This window comes from Pomacea canaliculata, linkage group LG10, assembly GCF_003073045.1.
Source record: "Pomacea canaliculata isolate SZHN2017 linkage group LG10, ASM307304v1, whole genome shotgun sequence".
Taxonomy (NCBI): Eukaryota; Metazoa; Mollusca; class Gastropoda; order Architaenioglossa; family Ampullariidae; genus Pomacea; species Pomacea canaliculata.
In genome coordinates, this window is record NC_037599.1 from 9,760,474 (window position 1) to 9,782,111 (window position 21,638).

The 21,638-nt window shown below is 37.6% G+C and overlaps 5 protein-coding genes across 5 annotated transcripts; 3 read left to right on the top strand and 2 right to left on the bottom strand.

The window, feature by feature from the left end:
• Positions 1–2,670: 2,670 nt before the first annotated feature.
• LOC112573161 (serine/threonine-protein phosphatase 6 regulatory ankyrin repeat subunit B-like) lies at positions 2,671–4,089 on the bottom strand. Its single transcript, XM_025253273.1, has one exon. It carries the CDS (start codon positions 4,056–4,058, stop codon positions 2,895–2,897), a length of 1,164 nt encoding a protein of 387 aa, XP_025109058.1. The 5' UTR covers positions 4,059–4,089; the 3' UTR covers positions 2,671–2,894.
• Positions 4,090–4,363: 274 nt separating this feature from the next.
• LOC112573158 (G patch domain-containing protein 3-like) lies at positions 4,364–8,263 on the top strand. The gene has a single exon (XM_025253269.1). The coding sequence runs from the start codon at positions 4,502–4,504 to the stop codon at positions 6,131–6,133; it is 1,632 nt and encodes a 543-aa protein (XP_025109054.1). The 5' UTR covers positions 4,364–4,501; the 3' UTR covers positions 6,134–8,263.
• Positions 8,264–8,402: 139 nt separating this feature from the next.
• Positions 8,403–10,602, bottom strand: LOC112573162 (deoxyhypusine hydroxylase-like). Its single transcript, XM_025253274.1, has 4 exons — positions 10,085–10,602; positions 9,793–9,869; positions 9,293–9,539; positions 8,403–9,056 (listed from the first exon to the last, which is right to left on the bottom strand). The coding sequence occupies exons 1-4, from the start codon at positions 10,365–10,367 to the stop codon at positions 8,743–8,745; spliced, it is 921 nt and encodes a 306-aa protein (XP_025109059.1). The 5' UTR covers positions 10,368–10,602; the 3' UTR covers positions 8,403–8,742.
• A 26-nt stretch (positions 10,603–10,628) lies between these two features.
• On the top strand, positions 10,629–21,524 carry LOC112573159 (guanine nucleotide exchange C9orf72-like). The gene is given in 11 exon segments (XM_025253270.1): positions 10,629–10,775; positions 14,157–14,250; positions 15,227–16,317; positions 16,319–16,456; positions 17,078–17,182; positions 18,235–18,363; positions 18,725–18,841; positions 19,473–19,660; positions 19,838–19,901; positions 20,200–20,309; positions 20,421–21,524. Coding segments are annotated over 9 exon segments (1,458 nt in total). The 5' UTR covers positions 10,629–10,775; positions 14,157–14,250; positions 15,227–15,900; the 3' UTR covers positions 20,611–21,524.
• Positions 10,912–12,915, top strand: LOC112573707 (Bardet-Biedl syndrome 12 protein-like). The gene has a single exon (XM_025254288.1). The coding sequence runs from the start codon at positions 10,912–10,914 to the stop codon at positions 12,913–12,915; it is 2,004 nt and encodes a 667-aa protein (XP_025110073.1).
• Positions 21,525–21,638: the final 114 nt, after the last annotated feature.

Consider the following 21,638-nt stretch of genomic DNA (forward strand, 5'->3'; position numbering starts at 1 on the left):
TGTGTGTTTGTTCATTCCAGACTTGATTACTGCAACTCCTTGCTTGCTGGCTGCCCTGCATACCTTCTTCACAAACTCCAGAAAGTACAGAACTCTGCTGCACATCTGGTGCTTAGAGCACCCCTCTGCTTCATTTTCTACACTGGCTTCCCATCCGTTCTGGCATCCAGTACAAACTGTCCGAGCTGTGTTTTAATTTCTTTGCTGTTACCTGCCCTGATTATTTCTCTAACTGCTCTTCCCTCATATCCCAGCTAGATAACTCCGCTCGTCGTCTGATGATTGTCTCCTTACTCTTCCTGTCGCCAAAACAACGACATGTGGCCACAGGATTTAGTGATTGTGCAGCGAAACAATGGAACTCTCTACTTTTTCATAACCACCACCTACCCACTATTGAATCCTTTAAACGTGCACTGAAAACACACCTTTTTTTGTAAACATTACTCCTAACGACCTTTCCCATAATGCTAGTCCTTTTTCACACCCTTCTTTTTGTAATATCATGTTACTCTCATCTCTTGTTCTTGTTATTTGGTTCCTCTTTGTGTTTTCTGTATTTGATTTTATTCTTCGTTTAGTATGGTTTTTATTCTTTTATAGCTCATGTTATTTGTGATCCTGTCCCTCGTATGCTGTCCATGTTTCGTTCTTGTTCTTAAGTCTAAGAGCATACTCCTTAGGAGTGTGAGTATGCACTTTACACATTTTGCATTTATTATTTTTTATTATTATTAAATGCCTACAACTCTAAAGCTAAAGTTACATTACCTTACACCACCCTTACATCTCTGGTATGAGCATCTCACTCTCCCAGACGGTCAGAAGCCTTGGTGTGACTATTGAAGCCCCAATCTCACAAGAGAACTACATATTTGGTCTACAAGTATATTAATAATTAGAATTAACAGAATTAGCTATATAAGACCTTTTTAGCAGTTTCCTCCACAAAGAAACTCACATCTGCAGGACTGCTTCAATTCCATTTGTTGGCCTTCTGAACCACCTGCTTAAAGAACCCCAAAACAACTATAGCTGTTAAATAATCATTTGACACTACCATGCGAGTTGCACTATAGCTGCCTGTCCATACTTGCATTGAGTGCAAGATTGCCACACTCTGCTACCATTTTTTTTTTTTTTTTTTAGGCCCTTTCACCCCTCCTGGGGCATAGGCCATCGACTACAGTCTTAACTGTTGTCGATGTTTCGGTAGCAAGGATTTGTTTTTACGGGGTGGGGGTGCTGGCCCCACGCCCAACCCTCCTCCTTTTTCAGCCGGGCTTGGGACCGTCCTTGGCGGATGGCGGCCAGCCCTGTAAACAGATGCCACGTGCAGAGAAAGAACAGCATGCCCGAGCCGAGAAATGAACTCAGGGCAGCCAACCTTCACTGTATTGGTGACAGGCGCTAACAGCGCTAACCGTTGCGCCACCGGGCCGCTTCTCTGCTACCATTACCCCAGTATATCTTATCAGCCCAGTTGGTCTTTCTCGCCGACCTGAGTGGGGAAAATCTAGCTGCTGCTCTTCTTTTTTTTTTTTTCTCCGCAATAGTTACTGTCTAGAATGCTTCACACAAGTTGCAGTTAAGATGCTTTCAAGCCTGGCCCTAAGCATAAAAAAAAAATTTAACTAATTGTTCCAAACTATAATAAACCTATGCCCTGTTAAAATGGCTGCAATAGAAATTAGTTAACATACCAAATCACATTTAGTAATTAGTTGATTTGAAACTTTAAAAAAAAAAGTTTGCATTTAATGGATGTGTATGCCTTCTTTTTAACCGCAGTAACTGTGGTACTGCATTATGCGACTCATGTCTATCATAATAAAAATATTACATCCTGGATACTACTATTATGTTTACAATTGATGAGTAAAATTTGTTTCATTCACTTTGCTTTAGTCTATGGTTATCCATGAAAGGTTTAAATTTCATATGCATATTTATGTAGCTTTTGTATAAAAGTATTTTCAGAATTTTGTCAACAGTTGTCCTCAGACACTTTGATAGCTGTTTTCCAATACTTTTATTTTCTTCTGATCATGCTCTTTGGGGCATTTTAGACCAGGCAAGAAAGAATGGTTTGACCTGGTGGAGAAAGAAGAGAAGCTACGCACCTAGTAGTCATACTCATTGCTTTCATCTGACCTAACAAGTACCCTCGCCTTCCTCCCCTGAGGCCAGCCCATTCTTTCCTGCTGCAAGTTCAGCCTTTAAGTCAAAGTAAATACACAAAAGAGGTCAAATGCTCCAAAGTCTCTTGACATCCCCAATTAACCAATGCTCTTTGCTCTCCGATTGGCTGTTGTCATGACAACAAAAGTTTATATCTATGGACTTCTGGATGTCGTGGTTTTGATCTCTTTCTGTGCATGGTGATGTTTGAAGGCTTGTGTCAAAAACAGCAGGGGTTAATACCTCAGATTATGGGAAATAATTTCCAATAGAAATGGAAAAAAAAACACGTCTTAAAGCCTTCAAGTTTACACACAAAGAGAACACAACATTCAGAGAATTTTTCTATTGAAAAAGCATAATTAATTTTGTTACAGAAAAGTCTCATTTTCATATGTTAGAAGTAACATTAACAAATCAACTAGAAAAATTTGTAGGAGACACCACAGCATGTAATCATAATAGGCCACACAGCTACAACTGGTCGTGAGCCTTGTCAGTGTCATTTATTTGCAACAAATAAAAATCAGTAAACCTGGGAAAATTTAGCCCTAGAAAAATAAATAACATTTCCAATCTAAGCAATGTATAATGTCACAAGTCACTGTACAGTCTGCAGCAGCACAATATATATGTAAATCAGTTTATATAATGCTCATTTTTGAGCAAATACTGCTGAAAAACTAACTTTTATAGCAAGTTAGCAGGAATTTTCAAATGTGTCTTAGGGCAATGATATCTTTTAGAGACTCTGGTATTGGGAGAAATGCAATGTCACCCATCATTGTTGAACCAAGTATCTTACGAACCTTAATGCAACAAAGTTCTCTCAGCAAGCGTGGATTGGTTGCCAGATACTGGATCTGCTCTGCCAAGCTGTTGGGTTTTGCAGCCACTGGTGCTGTGCAGTGATTCACAACTTTGCAACCTGCCTCAATCATCAACCGAAGAAGCCTTTGTTCCCCTCTGAGTGCCGCCAGTTGAAAAGGCGTTTGCCCAACAGCATTTACAGTGTCTACATCTGCATTTATGGTAATCAGAAAGCGGGCAACATCATACTTGTTATAGTAAACAGCAAGATGAAAAGGTGTGTAGCCATTTATGTTAGCAGCATTTATTTTGGCACCTCGTTGGTAGAGAAGTTTGGCGATTGTTTCATTTCCACTGCTGCATGCAATATGAAAGGCAGTTTCTTCATCACTTGTCTCCTGATCAACCTGTGCGCCTGCCTCCAGCAACAATGCTACAACATCATCATAGCCGTAACATGCAGCTGTATGTAAGGCAGTCCAATTGTCCCGGTCGGTCCTGTTAATATCGGCACCATTACGAATCAACAGACTACAAACATTTGTGTGTCCAAGGCATGTGGCTGCATGCAAAGGTGTAAAGCCATCTATCTGCGCCATATTGATTGCTGCTCCGTTTTCAATCAAGCACTCTACTACATGAGTGTGTCCGTGCGTGGCTGCCCAATGAAGCGGAGTGCGGTGGTCACTATCACGGCTATTGACATCCACACCATTCTCCAAAAGACACTTAACACACTCCAGATGACCTTTTGATGAGGCCAAGTGAATGGGTCGTCGAAGCCACATGTGATCTGTAGAATCTGGGTGGTCTGCATCACCACCATGATCCAGAAGCAAACTCAGTATTTTGTAGCGTCCCTCCATTGACGCAAGACACACGGGATTATGTCCTTGTTTAAAATCATTTAGATTCAAGGCTTTTATTGCTACAAGTTCGAAAGCTTTCTCAAAGTCGTCGTTTATGATTGCCTCTGCCAAAAGTGTAAATCCATCTGCAGTATGTGAAAACGATGAAGATGGGACTGATGTTTCAACACCTCTATTCCTACGAGAGTCATCAGCCATAGCCCTACATAAAGCGGGCTATAGATAACAAAGTGTTCAGACGATAAGTATCCAAAATAAACGGTAGCACTGCACATACGCACATGTTTTTATTTGCGTATTTGTCACAAGAATCTGGGTGTGTCATCGGCAAGACAATATATATTTCAGCTCCTAAATTTTATCATCATAAACCGACTTCGCACTTCTTCCACGGGAGCAGTCATTAAATTTTGACAGGGAAAGCTACGTGTACTTACAGTTATGTTATTTCCATTTTCTTTGTATAACTGAAACTAAAGGTGTTAAAATTCAACTTTTGGCTTCATTTTGCTTTGAATGAGCTGCGAAAGTAATCTCTTCACTGAATGCTCCCTTGGCAGGAATGTGAAAGTTGTTTCCCCTGTTGAATGAAGTACGTCTGTAGTACGTCGTTATCCGTTTAAGTGTGTATTTCTCCAATAATGGCACAAACTACGGCAGCTGAGGACACTGAAACGTTTGCGGTCATCAACAACATCCCTTCCAGCTACCATTCAGCCGATCTTAGAAAGTTTTTCTCACAGTTTGTAGAGTCAGAAGGTTTTCAGTGCTTTCACTTCCGACACCGTCCTGAACACCAGTCGGTAAGAAAATCAGATGGGGTGAGCTCAGATTCCGAACACTCGAAAGAAACCAAACCCACTGATATAACAACATACTGTTGTATAATAAAAGTAAAAGAGACAAGGTTTTTAGAACTTATCAGAACGTATCATCAAAGGCACTGGCAAGATCACAATGGTGACTCGATGCAAAACCGTTGCTTAATTTCAAGATTGAAGACATCGTCTAGTTCCATCCAACCATCTCCAAGCTTGAATCCAAGAACCGAAAGTTCAACAGCTGCATACATAACCCGGGGAGAAAGGAAAAGCATTCCATCTAACCGAGAAGTGTTTAGAGCAGAGGATTTGTTGAATCTTCCAGAACTTCGACCTCCGTCCATAATGCCAAATGGAAATGTTGGCACTCCGACTGCACATTTTTTGAGACTGATCAATGAGTGTAGACTTCCTGCTTCAATCATAAAAAAACTGCAGTTAGATTTTCCCAAATCAAAAACAAAGGGAAAATATGGGAGTGTTCCCTTTGACTATCAGACAAAGGGGAGTTCGTTTATCAACAGTGACAGCTGCTCCAGTGCATCTCAGTCTCTCTCAGGAGAATCAAGAAAAGATCATAAAGCTTCCAGTGCGACACACACTAAATTGAACATTGATTCAACAACTGAAACAAATTTTCATCTAGCAGGAGAAAAGGAAACACAAAGGGTTGAAGAACCAACTTACAAAAAACTGAGGCGAGAAAAGAAACTTGAGAGAAAGGCAACTAAAAGGCTAATGGCAGAGAACATTGAGGAGAAAATGATTGATGCTGAGAAAGGTGGATCTGACTCAGGGGATGACAATGACACATGTGAGGAATGGGAGCGACATGAAGCTATGTATGATGATGTTACTAATCAGGAAAGGAACAAGGAGCGATTATATGAAGAAGAAATGGAGATTGTCTGGGAGAAAGGAGGGAGTGGCCTTGTCTTTTACACAGATGCACAGTACTGGGAAGAAAAGGAAGGAGACTTTGATGAACAAACAGCAGATGATCTAGATGTAGACATGAGTATTTACTATGAAAAAGGTTCTGGTGACAAAGATATTAGAGATTTTGTTGACATTCGTAGAGAACAAAGACGACGTAGGGGTGCAGAAGAGACAGACAGGTTCACAATAGGTATAGGAAAATTTGAACTTTACACAAAAGGGTTTGGTAGGAAAATAATGGAAAAACAGGGCTGGAAAGATGGTTGTGGGCTTGGATCATCAGTGCAAGGTATGGCAGATGCTTTGGAGAATGAGGGACAAAATCCACGCAACAAGAAAGGGCTTGGTTACCATGGTGAGAAACTTGTGAGGTATGCTCCAAAAAGGAGGAGAGATGAAAGAAAAGTGCTGATATCCACTATGTATGACAGTCCTTCTCAGGCTGATTCGCCTGAGACACTTCTGCGTAGGAATGATTTAAATTACACTAAACTCAAAGGTAGGATCAACTGACCAGTGCTTGTAAATCATGAGAATGTGATTGATTGTAGAGCTGTACATTGTTCAAGTATTTAGCTGGTGACTATGTGTGTGTCTATATAGAACAGACAGATATGCTGATATAAGAGCAGCTGATATAAGAACTTCATAAAACTACATTTTAACAGAGTATGCTGTTTTCATGGCTGTCTGATTATTACCTATTTTCATGTGGGTTTTTTTTTTATTTTAAGCTCAGAAATTTGAGCAGTAGTCTGTTCTTATTAATCATAAACAAAAACAAGTTGTTTGCAGTTCTATAATTTCTTCATAAGGGTTCAGACTAATAACACTAACATTCCTTGTGTACATGCCATAGAAAAAGAAATAATATTTTATCTTTCAGCTTTGATGACATAATTTTGAGTTTATTGATTAATGATTTTTTTCTTGTGAAACATTCTAGTTAAAAAATCATATTTAAATATTAGTGTTTATTAAAGTTATGGAATGGAATAAGGATTTATAAAGATTTGATAATTTGTTGGAAAATTATAAAGTTGATTGAATACTTCCGAAATTTCTCCTTAGCTACATTTTCAGTGTAAGCTATGCATATAATATATACTAGGAAATGGTAAAATGTGATTAGTTTAAAATAGCAAGCACTATATACCATTGCTCCCATATGTCATTGTCAACTACCCCAGTAACCTGTTAACCAGTCTCGTTCTGTAAAATGTTTATATTTATCCAGCTCACACAAAATATGTAAAAGTGAAAACTAAGGGAACTCTTTTCAAAAAGTTTTCTTCTTTTTTGATCTGTGATTAATGGTGTTGCGAATGTGAGGGATGTACCAAGACCATATCAGTTCTTTGATATTCATATCTATGCATTATACAGTCCTGCTATTATCTTGCTAACCTAGCCTCTTGCTGTACTTTGTAGCAGACTTCTCCCAAAGTAACCACTAGTTATGGATCATCCTTGCCAAACGCTTGATTTGAAAGATGGCAAAATCACAGGTTGAGACTATGTAAGAACAGCTAGGATGTGTTTGCTTCCGTATGTTTATGCTGTATTGTAATAAGCTGAATCATTTGCATTTAATTTGAGAAATTAGTAAATATTGGTTTGTTGGTGTCAGTGCGTGTACATGCATACTTCGAGAACTTGTTAGTAAGCATACAAGAGCAAAGTTTTTTTTTTTTTTTTTTTTAAAAATTATTTACACCTTATATTACTTGTAGTACATGAATTGGGATGTGATTTAGTCTATTTGAAATTTTGTTTCAAAAAGAGTGAAATGCTGGTAACTGTTGATACTCTGCTGGTCCAGTTATTTCTGTTTTGGAATTAGAAGATGCAGTTCTTACAGATTTGCATTTTATGTTGTGAACATTATGAAGTTATCAGGCAATGACACCAGCTGGCAGCAACAATACTGGCAGTGCATACAAAAATTGGTGACACACTTTTCATAACAAGATAATGATGGTGGTGGTGATGAATGAGTCTTGTAACATGCAGGTTTCCATCATACTGTTCAAAGTATGGAGAAATGTGCACAAAAAGGACAAAATAAAAGGGTAGAATTGGGAGGTTGTCAAAGGCTGTTTTCAACCTCTTGCAGAAGACTGCTGCAGATGGCAGAGGGTTCCATACAACAGGACCTGCGTTCTGGAATACTCTGGTCTTATGGATGCATTTTGTTAGTTTCTTCTGGAGTAGGAATACAAAGGAATTCACAAGCCCAATTAATCAGCAATCATATACCTTCAGCCAATAGACTAAGGTTGGTTGGTTGTTTTACACCGTGCCAGCAACTAAGGCTATATCATGGCCGATATACTACGGAACAGTCCAGACCCAGTTACACAAGTTACTATTTATGAATGTACAGCCATGCATAGAGCATTCCAGACAACCACTCACTCAAATGCTATAACATGCTTCAGTTAGATAACAGAAAAGATGTTTAGTAGGCAGTACACTTGTGAAAAAAAGTGAAGGTTTGCATTTCCAGAAAAAGAGAAAGATTAATGCACTGTTTTCAACAGTACATTTACATTGTTGTAAATATTTGTAATAACATTTATCTTGTAAGATTAATGCACTGTTTTCAACAGTACATTTACATTGTTGTAAATATTTGTAATAATATTTATCTTGTTAGAAATAAGGCCATTGCATGTTTTAGTGCCTGGCATCTTATGTGGATTACTTTTACTAATTGTAAATCAATACCGTTAACTTCATCGTATGGATCTTGTACACAGCATGTTCAGGAAAGCCAAAATCAGAAGACCACTTTTATTCTGAATATAGTATCTGGCAAAAATATCAATAAACATGTGGTAGTTTCACTCCACTGAATTTAGACACTTGCATGTAACAAAAAAAAAAAAAAATTTATATATCAGTTTGGGTCATCGTTACAAGATTTTAAAACGGAACCAAGTTGGGTTTTTTTTTCATGATCACTTTTTCCCACAAAAGCAGGAATGGACTTAAAATTGATTTATATGATTCAACATAATTTTGTTGTTCAAATGTTCTCATACACCTTACAAAATGGATATAACTGGCTCTTAGCAATGCAATAATTTTTTTCATTCAATTGACAAGGACCAAAAAGTTTAATTAGTCATCACTCTGTGAAGGGTGTCAGCATACTGGAACTGGCTGCTGTTCTCATATTCACTCATGTCCAGTGCCACAACACAGCTTTCACGCACTACTCTTTCTGAGTCGCTCAAATAATTCTGAAGAACAGCTGTTGCTTCTTCAGTTGCTATTGAACCCAGAGCCTCTGCACACTCATGACGCACCATGGCATTCTCCTGCTTGTCTCTCAGGTTAACGGCCAACTGTTCAACACAGGCATCATTTTGAAGCTGACCCAAGACGTAGGCAATCTCATGGCGGAATAAAGCACTCTGGCACTGTAAGCCTGGAGAATAAATTAAACATAGATTACATAAAAAGCTGTTAAAATGACCGACAAATTTTTTTAAGTACAGCACCCGACAAAAGTACTAATTATACAGCATCTTCTTAATATTCACAAGAAATCTCATCTGCTAGGCTAATTGTCATTTATCAATTTAATGAGACAATTGCTTAAAAAAATTTTCTTTTTTAAATTACAAAACCAAACAGTCTGACCTTAAATGATCAAAAACTGACCTTCTGCTAGAGCTAGCACTGCTTCTCTTGTGTTCAAGTTTCTCAAAGTAAACATGGCCCGGTAACGGTGAAACAGAGACTGTGATTCATCAAGCAGTGTTTCCTTCAATACAGCTATATCCACCTGGGCTGCTGGTGGTGCAGGATCAACAGAATTGAAGGGGTTGGGCAGCAGCTGTTTTTCTTCTTCCTCTTTTCTTTGTAGCCAGCGTATTCGTTCAACTGCAATTTGACAAGTCTCTGCCACCTGAAAATGAAGAATGCAACTCACATAAACTATTTTATACCACATTACTCCAGTTGAAAATTAGGATAGGACATGACCTGCTGTTGGATAAGGTGCCTATGGAATTGATAACAAATCTTGAAACAAATGGGCTACAGTATCTCATCTATTTTTATGCATTGTTGTTTACTGACTGAATACAATGAAAATGTTTACAACAATAATTCTTCCTCTGGTCTAATCACTGGCATAGCATGACTTAAAATATATTTACCTCTATGACTGGATCAGATGAATATTTATTCAAGATGTCTATTACTTCCGTTGCGCCGATAGCTCCAAGGGCTTCCCCTGTAAGAAGTATCGTTGCTGTGATGACATTTCTCAGTAATGAATGAAAAATGTAATGCCTGATTTTTAAAAAAAAAACTGTTTAAATCAAGAATTGTGGAGCCTGCTGATGGAATATGGTTCCACAATTTGTGTCAGATGTAATTTTGACAAGTCACCAAGTTGCTAAGAGCTAGTTTATACCTAGTCATGTAAAGGCAAATTTGTCAACAAACCTGCCTCGTGACGAACCATTGGCTCTTGCGAAGTATCTTCCAGAACGGATGTAAGTACTGGAATGGCGTATCGGTCTTGCATTTGTCCCAGACAATATGCCAGTTCATGTTTTAGTAACGCAGATGGATCATCAAAGCATGATGCGATTGCATCAACAGCCTCGTGTCCTCCTAGATTTTTTAAAGTAAACAAAGCTCGAAAGCGGTCTTTTAAAGGATTATTCCTGTCTTTCAAAATGTTGCCAACGTTTTGTACATTCTCATTCGTAGCCAAAGCAGACATTTTCCAAGTGGAATGATACCTTTATTATTAGTCTTATTTCCGAGTCTAAACACAATCACTGTGGGTTACCGCTGCGGAAGTTACCATCGGATATACATATTAGATTGTGCAAAAGTGCACATACTACTGTTAGCATCTGTTGATGCTGATTGTTAATAAAAAATATTAAAGTAATCTACACTTATCTAACTATACAAAATAGAAATGTAAATCTGTTTCTAGAACACATAATAAGTGGCCCCCCACAATACTTATTTTGCCCTTTTTGACTAAAGAGCGCTTCCGCCCCTTAGGAGCATTTGATATCAATATATCATATGTGATTGTCTTTCAATTATTTAATTATTTCGACAGTTAAATTGATTACATATTTTCCGCATGCATCAAGATGGTCTGAATTTATAAGCAGTGAGTTCTGGATTTTACAAAAGCTATATTTTAGAGACAGAGAGGTAGCCCTCTGCTGATTTAGATGAGGGAAGTCGTACCGTAAAAATTAAAAAAATTATTCAATAATCGGAGTGAAACCCAGTATCTATAAATAATGTCATTTGCAAAATCAGTGCAGCAAGATGCACTTAGCGCATTATGTGAAACTGTAAAGTCAAGTTTCGGAATCGTTGACAGCATAAAATGTGTTATAGACCCTGAGGGAGATGAAGTATTCATCAAAGATGTGGCAAAGCTGCTAGGATGCCTGCACATAGAGCATCCTGTGGGACAGTTTGTAGTACAGAGATGCCAGTCTTACGCAGATAATCATGGCTGTGGCGTTAAATCCTTCATTATATTCATGGGCCAACTCTACACTCAAGTTAAACTTCTGCTGCAGCATGGCATACAGCTTGAAGACATTGAAACGCTGATGCATAGAACCATTGATGAGTGTATTTTGCACCTTGAACAGATTTCTTTCCCTGTTTTGTGCCAGACAGCACAACAGAATAAATCTGCAGTAGACAAGATTGTTAACTCATCAGGTCTTGAATTGTCTCGAATTAATGAAGATGGATTTCAACTTGGTAAGAACTACTTGCCCCAAAATTCATCCCTACTACCTGACAAAGTTTCTCAGGAAAACCATGCCATTTCTGAATTATCGCACCATGAAGGAAAATATAATGCCAGTAGACAACTTGTATATTCTGAAGATTGTTCAAATTTACCTCCACCCTTTCAGCTTCCTAAAGATGCTGAATTTCTAAGCCATGGATGCAGTGAGGCTATGATTTTGGCTAGCAAAATAATGCAAAATCAGTTCGAGGATTGTAAGATTTCAAAGTTTGATTTAAAACTTGTTCATACTGTCAGCATAGCAGCCAAAACAGGATCATTTGTGGTCTCTGGTATTGTACTTGAGACCACTCTTGAGCAGCTTGAAATAATTTCATCTAAATTAGATTTACCCACAACAGCTTTATTAATCAATGGAGACCTCACCGAAAACTTTAGACACAAAGGCTACAAAAAGCCCTTTCAAAATATCAGTGAAACTCTTGATTTAACTAGTTTTTCTTCCACAAAATCCAGCTGGCCTATGTTGGTCTTAAGTATATTGAAAACACATGGTGTAAATGTTCTACTGATTAAAGGAACTGTGGACTTGTCTCTGAAAGAACTGTGTGTAGGCAGTGGTATTGTGGTCATCACGAGCGTTCCGTATTACGCCCTTTATATTCTTCAGCATTTTCATCGAGCTGAGCTGGTAACATACATCTCAGATACCTGTGAGAAGAACTTATGTAAAGGACTTATTCTGAAATCTCTGCACACTGACTGGATGGATAGCCAGCTTTCTGTAAAAAAATATTTCACAGTATCTTGTCTATCTGGGGTCCAGACGGTTGTGTTCTCTCATCCTAGTCAAGCATCAAGGGAGATATTTGAACAAGAGTTTTGGCTTTGTGCTCACAGGCTTGCACAAGCTTCAGAAGACGGAATCGTGCTTCCTGGTGAAGGGATGACAGAACATTGGTGTGCAAACTATCTGCTGTCAGCTGAAATGGTCAAACATCAGGAAACAGAACACTTATCAGAAAAATCATCCTTATATAACCAAGTAGTGAGAGAGGCTCTTTCGCAGGCTTTTGAAGCATGTGTATCAATTGTTCAGCACAACAAATTAAAGGCAGGGGATTTTTCTGATCCAAGAAGAGACAGTAGGCTTACATGTTGCAACTATCCAACAGATGACTGCATAAAATGTAATGATGCAATGGAGGAAAAACAAAATTTGTTGATGGAAGTGGAAAAACTTCCATCACAGAGGATGATGAATGGCAGACACTCCTCCTTTATCAGTGATAGTGGAGACATAGAACAAGGACAAGAGCAGAATTTCCATGAAACACAACAAGGCATTAAGGATATCATCTGGTTGTCATGGGATGGCAAACAGTTTCCACTGTGCCAGTTAGACACATACAGCTCCAAAGTCCATGGATGGCGCCAGGCTGTGAGTGCAGTTTTTATGGTACTGAAAATGGATTCCATGATCATCACAGGAGTGGATGCACAGACCTGCTCCCCAGACTCTGTGTTATTCTGAAGTGCACATGAAGGACTGTGCAGCGCTGATCTAATGACTGAGCTGTAGGTGTATGGTTGTATACTGCTGAATAGCATATTAATCATGCATATTTATGAATATGTGTGAATAACTAGTATTAGAGAAGTGATAGTGTGAAACATGCATCATGTTTTAAGTTCTTCAAAGCTAGCACTCAAAAATTCAATTTTCCTGTCAGATAAATAAAAAGATGAAATTACTGGAATGCATTTTTCATCTTCTAGTTTGTTTTTCAGAGAATATGCCCGTAAAATGTGATGATGGGGCAGCAAATTATTTAAATTATCAGGTTATTCACCAGAGTCATTTGCTGAAGTCATGGTTCCTATCCACCAAAAAAAAAAGATGTTAAGTATGCGCCTGAGGCATCTGTTTTGGAAGACGTCAAGCTTGTTACTGATGGTTTTGGTCATCTTCCAAGATTCTGATCCACTGATCACATTTGACTTGAAGATTCTCAGCTTGATCTCTGGCTGATGTTTTTGTGGAGTGACTTGGCTTTCGCCAGTCGGGCTCGAATCTCCACCTATCCCCAGTGTTTGACATTTTGGACCCCTGCTCCTGCTGTCACTTGAAGAGAAGAGAAGTCTTCATGCCAGATGGCCAGGATAGTACTGACGTTGAAGGGGTCTGTAAGCTCCAGTGCAATGACCTGAACAAGTTTTGCGGATCTTCCATAAGGAATGGTCAAAGCAGGTCGATGAATTGATGTACAGCGGTGTGTTCCACCAGAATCTGTCGCAGAATGAAGAAGCAGGATGCGAAATCCTGCTTGCTGTTCGGAACGTCATACTGTGCCCCTGTGCTTTGCCTGGTCAAAGGCAGATGTCAACCCCCATTCAACCCAGCTGTTGGGAATACATGCCTGACTACACAGAGAGTTGAGGGAAGATAAGATTGCAAGGAGAGGATATGGGCACCACCCTTGCATAAAGCTGATCCAGAGAAAAGTGAGGTCTCCTTCACTTCTCAATAACTGAAAAAGAAGGGGGATTAGGGGAACTTTATTTTTACTTTTTTTTTCCTTGTCTGCATGATCAATTTTTTTATAAGCCTAAAATTTTTACAAATAATTAGTCTTAGGTAAAATTAATAAACCTGTACAGCTACTTGAATATAATTTATGAATATGAGTGATTGCACACACAAGAATGAACTGTACATTATTTGTCACTACTAACTATTCAGTGAGTACCATTAATATTGTTTGTCTGTTTCAGGCTAAAAGACTATGCAATGGTCAGCATATATCCATTCTCATCTTCCTGCATTGCTCTGAGGTCACCTTTTTTGCCATATGGTAGAGGATCAGAGGTAGCCACATCATGGCTGATGAGTTTCTGGTTCTGTCTGTAACCTTTCTCACTTTAAATATGTGGTGTTTGGTTGTCTGATCATTGCAATTCAAGCATAGGGACTGATCAAGATAGTGGAAGTCCGTTTAGGTAAGAACAAAGAGACTTGACTGGTGATAATTGAGCACCAAAGCAGCTGGGTTGGGAAAAGAAATGCAGCAACACCTCCCCTCAAAAAGGAGAGTTGATGGTATTGGTAACAATGAGAACAGAACACAACAGATTTCTTTTAAATTATTGGTCTGCCTTGTATAGGTCCCTGCTTCACCTAATGATTTTGGTATATTCATTCAAAGAGCTTCTTTCAACTTTTATCTACCTAATTATCTACAGGAATTTTTGGTTTTGTTTTTGTTTTTTGCTGCATCTGTCAGAATATCTGTCATCCACTGTTATAATTTTTATGTTTAAGTTAAGAAAACGAAGATAAGAGTAATACAGTATTAAGAGTGAAATTTGAAGATTTTTTGAAGAAACAGATTTCAGTTGGATTTTTTTTCCTTAAGTTAAGATGTAGTCATGCTTTGTTGGTGTTGCTTGAAAATTGGAACTGGGAATATCAAATAAAAGTAAACAAAATTTGTTTCCTATGTTTTTTGTGTGTGTTTTTTTTTTTGGTGTGTTAACAGATTTCTTGTATTTTTCATGAAAAAAAGAGACTCCAGTTTTAAAATAGCTGACATATTCAAAGTTAATAGAAATAGAGGGCTCCTTATATATTGTGTATTATATATATATAGATGAATATGTGTATGTGTATATATATTTGGACAGGAGTGTGTTGGATCAGGCCAATATAGCAACAGCATTATTTATTTATGTTTTTTAATTTGCCTAGAGAGATTGAAACTAACAGTTAACTACCAAACATATTCATCAGTGGAGCATTAGTCTTCTACTTTCAGATTTATCAGATTTATGTTTGTATGTTTCAGTGCACAGACCATGAAACACTAATTTATTTCTGCATCAGCTATGCCTTTTTCTCCATTGTCTTCATTTCATTTGCCTTCATTGTTGGTTTTATGAGAAGCTCTGTCTCACCAGCATTGGAAGATCGTTCCCTGGAATCTTGGCATCTCCTGGCAACTGTTCTGCTTTTCTTCTACTTTGACATTGTTGATTTTCTTGTCAATTGCATACACATGAACAGGGAAATTAGACTGATTCTGTGATCCTGGCACACTCGAGAGATGGATCCTTTGATAAATGATACCAGTGGAAAATGCTTCCTTTGAGGACTGCATGTGAGATAGGACTTGAGAACTAAAGTGTGACATTAAATGTAGTAGTCTGCCTAGTAACTTGTGAGAGTGAATACAGTTGTTATGAAGCTTTTCTTGTCTTTCCTGCAAAAATAGAAATAAACTGCATTCTTTTAGAACTCAAAACTGTCTCTGTGAGCAGTAGGAATATGATGACAAATAAAAGATACCTTGATGTTTGAAAAAAAGTTGCTTAGAATGTACAGAAAAATACCAGTGAACAAATTCTAAAGCACACTGAAAATAAAAGAGGAGACACCTCTACTTATTCTGTAATCTAGCACAAGAGACATAGCAGTAATTGCAGATTTTTTAAAAAATCCAAACAAAATCACCTACTGACAATGACTTCAGGAAATAATCCCCAGAATCTCAGGCTTTCAACACGAGGCTCAGATTCTGGGGTGGTGGAGATTTCCAGCTTGTCGGGGTCAGAAACTTCAATCCATGAAGGTACAGCTCCATGCACTCCGCTGAGTCCAAGTTCTGCCTTTGTGCAAACCACAATTTCTGATGTGACAAACAGTTTCCTAGATGCTGTTGTCTTTTGTCACTGGGACAACATTTTGGGTCCTCGCCTAGAGCAGGTGTGGCACATCAGTGACCGTCCACAGCCTCATCGCAACATATTACGATTCATCACAACGCAAGTTCTCAGCGGTGAGATATGCCGTGAACTTCATACTGGTCAAGTGGACTTCAAATTCTCTGACGTACCTGACAAGGGCATCGTTGTTCCATCGTTTGTGTTTTCAGCCGAATAGAGGAGGTGATCTTGGACTACATGCCATTGCACTAGTCATTCCAAATTCAGAGCTCACAATCTTCCTTCAGACTAACAACATCCTACAAGCATGGTTCACAAGGATGATTGCAAAGCTGAGAGTGCTTCTAAACAAAGTAAGTTTATCTCCTTTAGATTTAGATTGCTAAATCAATGTGGGGTCAAGTATTTAAACATTAATCCTAACAACCTTTTCCATAATGCTAGTCCTTTTTCACACCCTTCCTTTTGCAATATCATGTTAAGCTCAGCTCTTGTTCTTATTATTTGGTTCCTCTTTGTGTTTTCTGTATTTGATTTTACTCTTCATTTAGTATGGTTGTTGATTCTTTTATAGCTCATGTGTTTTTTGTTTTCCTGTCCCTCATATGCTGTCCATGTTTCGTTGTTGTTTTTAAGCGCTAAGAGCATGCTCCTTAGGAGTGTGAGAATGCGATTTGCAAATTTTGCATCTATTATTATTATTATTTATTAGGATTTAAGTTGATTATGAAAATCTCATGGCTGCACAGTCATGAAGTGTTTGTTAGATTTCAAAGAATTTTTTTTGACTTCTTGACCAGTTTCACTTTTTTCTGGCCAAAATAGATAATTTTGCTGATTGAGTAATAACTTTATTGTGTCGCCAGAATAAGCAGAGTCTTAGAGTTTAAAACAGATTTGAAAGAGGTCATTTGAATTAAGGATGGCAATGTATGATGGAACATGATCCCATACTGTTTTTTCATCTTTACAAGAGAAGGTTTGGAGATAAAGACATGCAACTTTTCACCTCCTGGCTTCAGAAATGCCTTCAGATGCTGTCGTCCTTACAAGAGGCTGGGTTACCTCACACCATACACGTAAGAAATTGTTACAGTGGTTGTGCTTCAGACAAATATGTGTTCTGTCATTTATTGTGTATTATAATTTGTAAATTTGATTTATGTGAGTGTGATACACCCAGACATAGAAGGATATTTGAATCCTAGTGTGCTACATGGGATATTGCTATATAGTACCAAGTGCAAAAGAGGAAAGCATGCCAGCTTACTGGTTTGCTTCTTCAAAAGGCAACCTTCACTGTCTGCCATGTTTGTCTTGAATTTGCAGTCTCTAATCTTTCTCTTAGATAAACTATTTCTTTCTCAAATCTCATCAAAACTTCAGAGACTGCCCAGTGTTCTGTTTACATAGCTAAACCCCAACATACCTGATTTGGCTCTTCAGCCACCTGGCTTCTCACTTCATCATGCTGATCGTTTGCCCAAACTCTTTTGCAAGAATGAGAAAATATATCTTTTTTTATAAATAATAGATGGTGCATGGTGTTCTATTCATGCCCTACTCCATACTCTAGTAAACTATAACTCTGCTGCAGACCATTTTACTTGCCAAGCGAATTTAGCTTCCTTATGCCACAGGGAGAGAAATTTCTTTCTTGTCTAGTAGTCTCAAAATAGTTGGAAAGGAAGTTGTGAGAAGTTTCTTAGACTAAAGAAATTTGTAAAATAGGTACTATTCATACTTAATCTAGTCTTTATTTACACATTTTGTCGTAAGCAAGTGCAACAAAGAGTGTTTGCTGGACAAAAGGAATGTGTATGTATTAGGAAATATGCTAGTCTCTTCATAAACTTGATCTAATGATTCTTCAAAACAAATTTGTGGCAACATAAATCTAGTTTTCCAGAAAGAAAAGCAATGTTCTAATGTTAAACAGGATAAAATATTAAAATGTGCATGAAAATAAAAACCCTGGAACAGCAACAGTAGTGTGGCTGATATAACAAGGGTCTTAGATGAATTTCAGATTTTGAGTGCCTATCTCTGTGCAGTTATGTTAACCACAATATTATATATCATGTTATGTAATATCAACATTAGAATATCTTGTGTGATTGGATGTGTGCAGTTAACATATACAGCATTATGCCCATCTTGCAACTTGGAACAGGATTTTCTGCAGCAAGCAATTGCATCTCATCTTATGACATTTGGACGAAGTATAGTTGTGGGCCATTTGGCTGACCGAGTCAATCTGGTCAGTGATTCTTATCCTTGTCTCAAGTTTTTGTTCATTTTTTTTTTCCGCGTTTTTACTATGATTTATTGCCTTAGTTCTCTGTAGAGGTTTTCTTTGTCTGTTTTTTATGCATTGGTAGTTAATGTAAAAGTAGCATATTTAGATTCATTATGAAATCCCGTGCTGATTACTAAATGTGAATTATGGGAAATTCAAACAAATTATGAGAAGGCTTAAATAAACAGGGTTAAATAATAATGAAAGCTATGAAATGGTAATTGTTTTTATATAAACTTTTCTCAGACTTTAGAGTATTTTTTTAGGATATGGTTACTGATCTGCATCATGTTTGAATTACATGTAGTTCATTCTGGTGCAGGTGGTCCACACTCTCTCCCTGTTCAGCTGGGAATGGGAGCGAGCCTGCTCTCGTCAAGTCTTAGATGGCAAGCAGTGGCCATATGCTCATGATCTTTGCATACAAGGCCTACTGAAGGTCTAAAAAGCTACAATTCACACTTATTTTCAAAGAGCATTTCTTAAACTATATAAAATGTTTAAGCGAGCATGAAGTTTTTGAAAAAAAAATTATGCTGAAAAGGCATAAATGAAAAGATTAGTAATATGTAGTTGGGAAGTTTGAAAAACCAAAGGATTAGTTAAAAAATATTCTCAAATAATAATGAAAAAAAAACCGTACAAGGTTCTTGAATAATATATGTGAAAGAGGCTTAAAATTGTGCTTGTCTTTCTCATTGCTCATAGTGTACATCCTATATCAGAACAGTTAGATGATTACTTCCCTTCATCATCCTGCTCTGCTGACTTTTTCTTCAAGTATTGTCAGCTTTAAACGAGAAGAGCACATGGAGTTTGAAACATTGTTAAAGGGAAATGATTTCAAAATCTCAGATGGAGAAATTGAGTTCCTTTTAATTTTTTTTTGGAGGTGGTTGTGCTACACACATTTGGTGCGCACTAAAACTGTACTGATAATATGTACATATGGTATGCTGCACATCTGAAAATAATTACCACTTACCAATTTAATGCTTGTGGGTGCAAATGCTGTGATATATTAATTTTTTTCAATGGTGTTATAAAACCCTAGAATTTGCATCTTTCAGAACAAAGAAGGTTCATATGATTTACCAGTACAAGACTTCATGTACAGCAAGTTCCCATCCACCATCATTGACGTTCAAAAGAGAAATGTACAGCAGACAAGTTCCCTTGTTGAACATCCACGTCAAAGCTATATGGTGGCTGTTGAGGAACTAAGCCAGCTGTACCACGACAAAGCTGAAGCATGCAGGCAAGTCTTTGTGCTTGTTGCCTCTGCCTCTTTATGCATCTTTTTATGAAATTTGTATTTGGTCGATAATGAATTCTTTATTTACTTGTAATAATATTACTAGAGGTTCTGAATTTACATGTACATAAACAATTGCATTGGTGCAGATTGTTCAAAATAATTTTTGTTGTTATTCAGTATCGCAGCTGTGTACCAGTCTGCAGACATCCCTGAGACATTGATCAAAACTTTATTAGATGAGGTCAGTATAGCAAGCATTATTATGGTTGTGCAAATATGAATTCTTCATCACCTTGCATCAGAAATGGCAAGGTAGATGTTGATGTTTAAAGATTAACAGTGTTACTACCTCACTGTCTTCTTGTTCCTTTTTGGACCCATTGAATTTTAATATTGAACTGCCATAACAGTTTTGGGGAAAATTCTTTCTGTTGAGATGCATATCTTTACATGTTATAAAATAAAGAATCATATGTTCATTCTTTTTCTGGTTTCATGACAATATTTGCAGAAGATGAAGTGTTTATTCTTTGTTACAGCTTCATAAATTACCGGTCCAGAGTGGAATCCGTGAGGCCTTTATTGCTCACTTCATGCACCTCTTGCAACGCCGTGCTTTAACAATGATCAAATATGTTGAAGTAGAAACGTGAGTTAAAGATCTATTCCTAATTTTTTGAATAATTTCAAGATAAATGAAATAGTTTGGATGACACAATTTTTGCAGCTCTTTGGTTACATACATTTGATTATTTTCCAGGCAAAAGGGAAGACAGCCTTTGAAAGGGGGCCTGAAGAAGCTGTGCCAAGATCTCAACCTGTCAACAGATGGTGACTTTCGCATCATTCTTGCTACTGCTGAAAAACTGAAGCCAGGGCTTTGTGATATTTTGTATAGGGAAAAGCGCCATGTAGCTGATTACCTGACAAACAGTGGAGAAATCTTTTAAGGACGGGCATATTAGGTAGTGTTAACAACTGGACAGCAGTGCCTTCAGCAGGGTTTTCTCTGTGATCTGATCTACTGTCAGTCTTTGCCTTGTCATCAAGCTGTGATGCATAGACATTGATGTAATAAAACTTTTTTTGTGCGCCACACTTTCGCTTTCAAATATAAGCACAAATATGAATGTATAAAATTAAGCACATTTTGTTGTTAATCAAAACATCTGAATGTTGCAAATTGTGCATTTGTGATTATGTCTTTCCATAATCATCATTTTTTAAATGAGGATAATGTTGTGAACAACAGGAGGAATGGGCAATTTGTGTTTTACACCGAGCCAGTAGCTAAGGTTATATCATGACAAAGCAGCAAGCCCTGTAAACATGTATCACTCATAGATTAAGAACAGCATACCCGAGACGTGTTCAAGAGGGAATTAGTGATATTGTTTTAGTTATATAGTTTTTCGTCAGCCTATCTTCATATTTTTCTTATTTTTGTTTTGTTCTTGTCATTCATCTTGCATTTTTGTTTTGCATGTAAAGTTCCATTCATGCTTTGTTATTTATCTTTCTGCCTTGAGGATGGAATTGTCTCGTGAATATTAACTTCCTCCTCCAGATTTGATGCAAATAATGGATTTTGTGAAGAATGTATTTTTTTTTCTTTGACGATACTACATGTATTTGGCATGTCTTGGGACATCAGCTTTCTTTTTGTTTTGGAGCTGTACTTTAACCAGTCCAGGCAGAATCTAACATTCCATAAATAAATGTGTGCAGCCTATGCTCAACAGTTACTGTAATTTAGAAACAGGGCTGAGAATGTTGTAGTGTTAATTGAAGACGAAAAAAGAAAGATTGGAATCATTGTACACATTGTCTTCAGTTTTGCTAATTAAACGATCATTCTACTGTGTTCTGCAAGAATTCATCATGTCTTGTTAATCACAGCTGCTGGGAGATGAGGCCTAATAAAAACAAAATAGTGTTTCACAATTTTTTTTCCACATGGAAGGGAGAAAAAAATGGG

What these genes read in the sequence shown, in the direction of transcription:
- LOC112573161 (XM_025253273.1), bottom strand. Translation starts at nt 4,058, where the DNA reads ATGGCTGATGACTCTCGTAGGAATAGAGGTGTTGAAACATCAGTCCCA.
- LOC112573158 (XM_025253269.1), top strand. Translation starts at nt 4,502, where the DNA reads ATGGCACAAACTACGGCAGCTGAGGACACTGAAACGTTTGCGGTCATC.
- LOC112573162 (XM_025253274.1), bottom strand. Translation starts at nt 10,367, where the DNA reads ATGTCTGCTTTGGCTACGAATGAGAATGTACAAAACGTTGGCAACATT. An exon ending in AATGGTTCGTCACGAGGCAG is followed by an intron (nt 9,870 to 10,084) that starts GTTTGTTGACAA and finishes TACTTCTTACAG; the next exon opens with GGGAAGCCCTTGGAGCTATC. An exon ending in AGTGCTAGCTCTAGCAGAAG is followed by an intron (nt 9,057 to 9,292) that starts GTCAGTTTTTGA and finishes TTTATTCTCCAG; the next exon opens with GCTTACAGTGCCAGAGTGCT.
- LOC112573707 (XM_025254288.1), top strand. Translation starts at nt 10,912, where the DNA reads ATGTCATTTGCAAAATCAGTGCAGCAAGATGCACTTAGCGCATTATGT.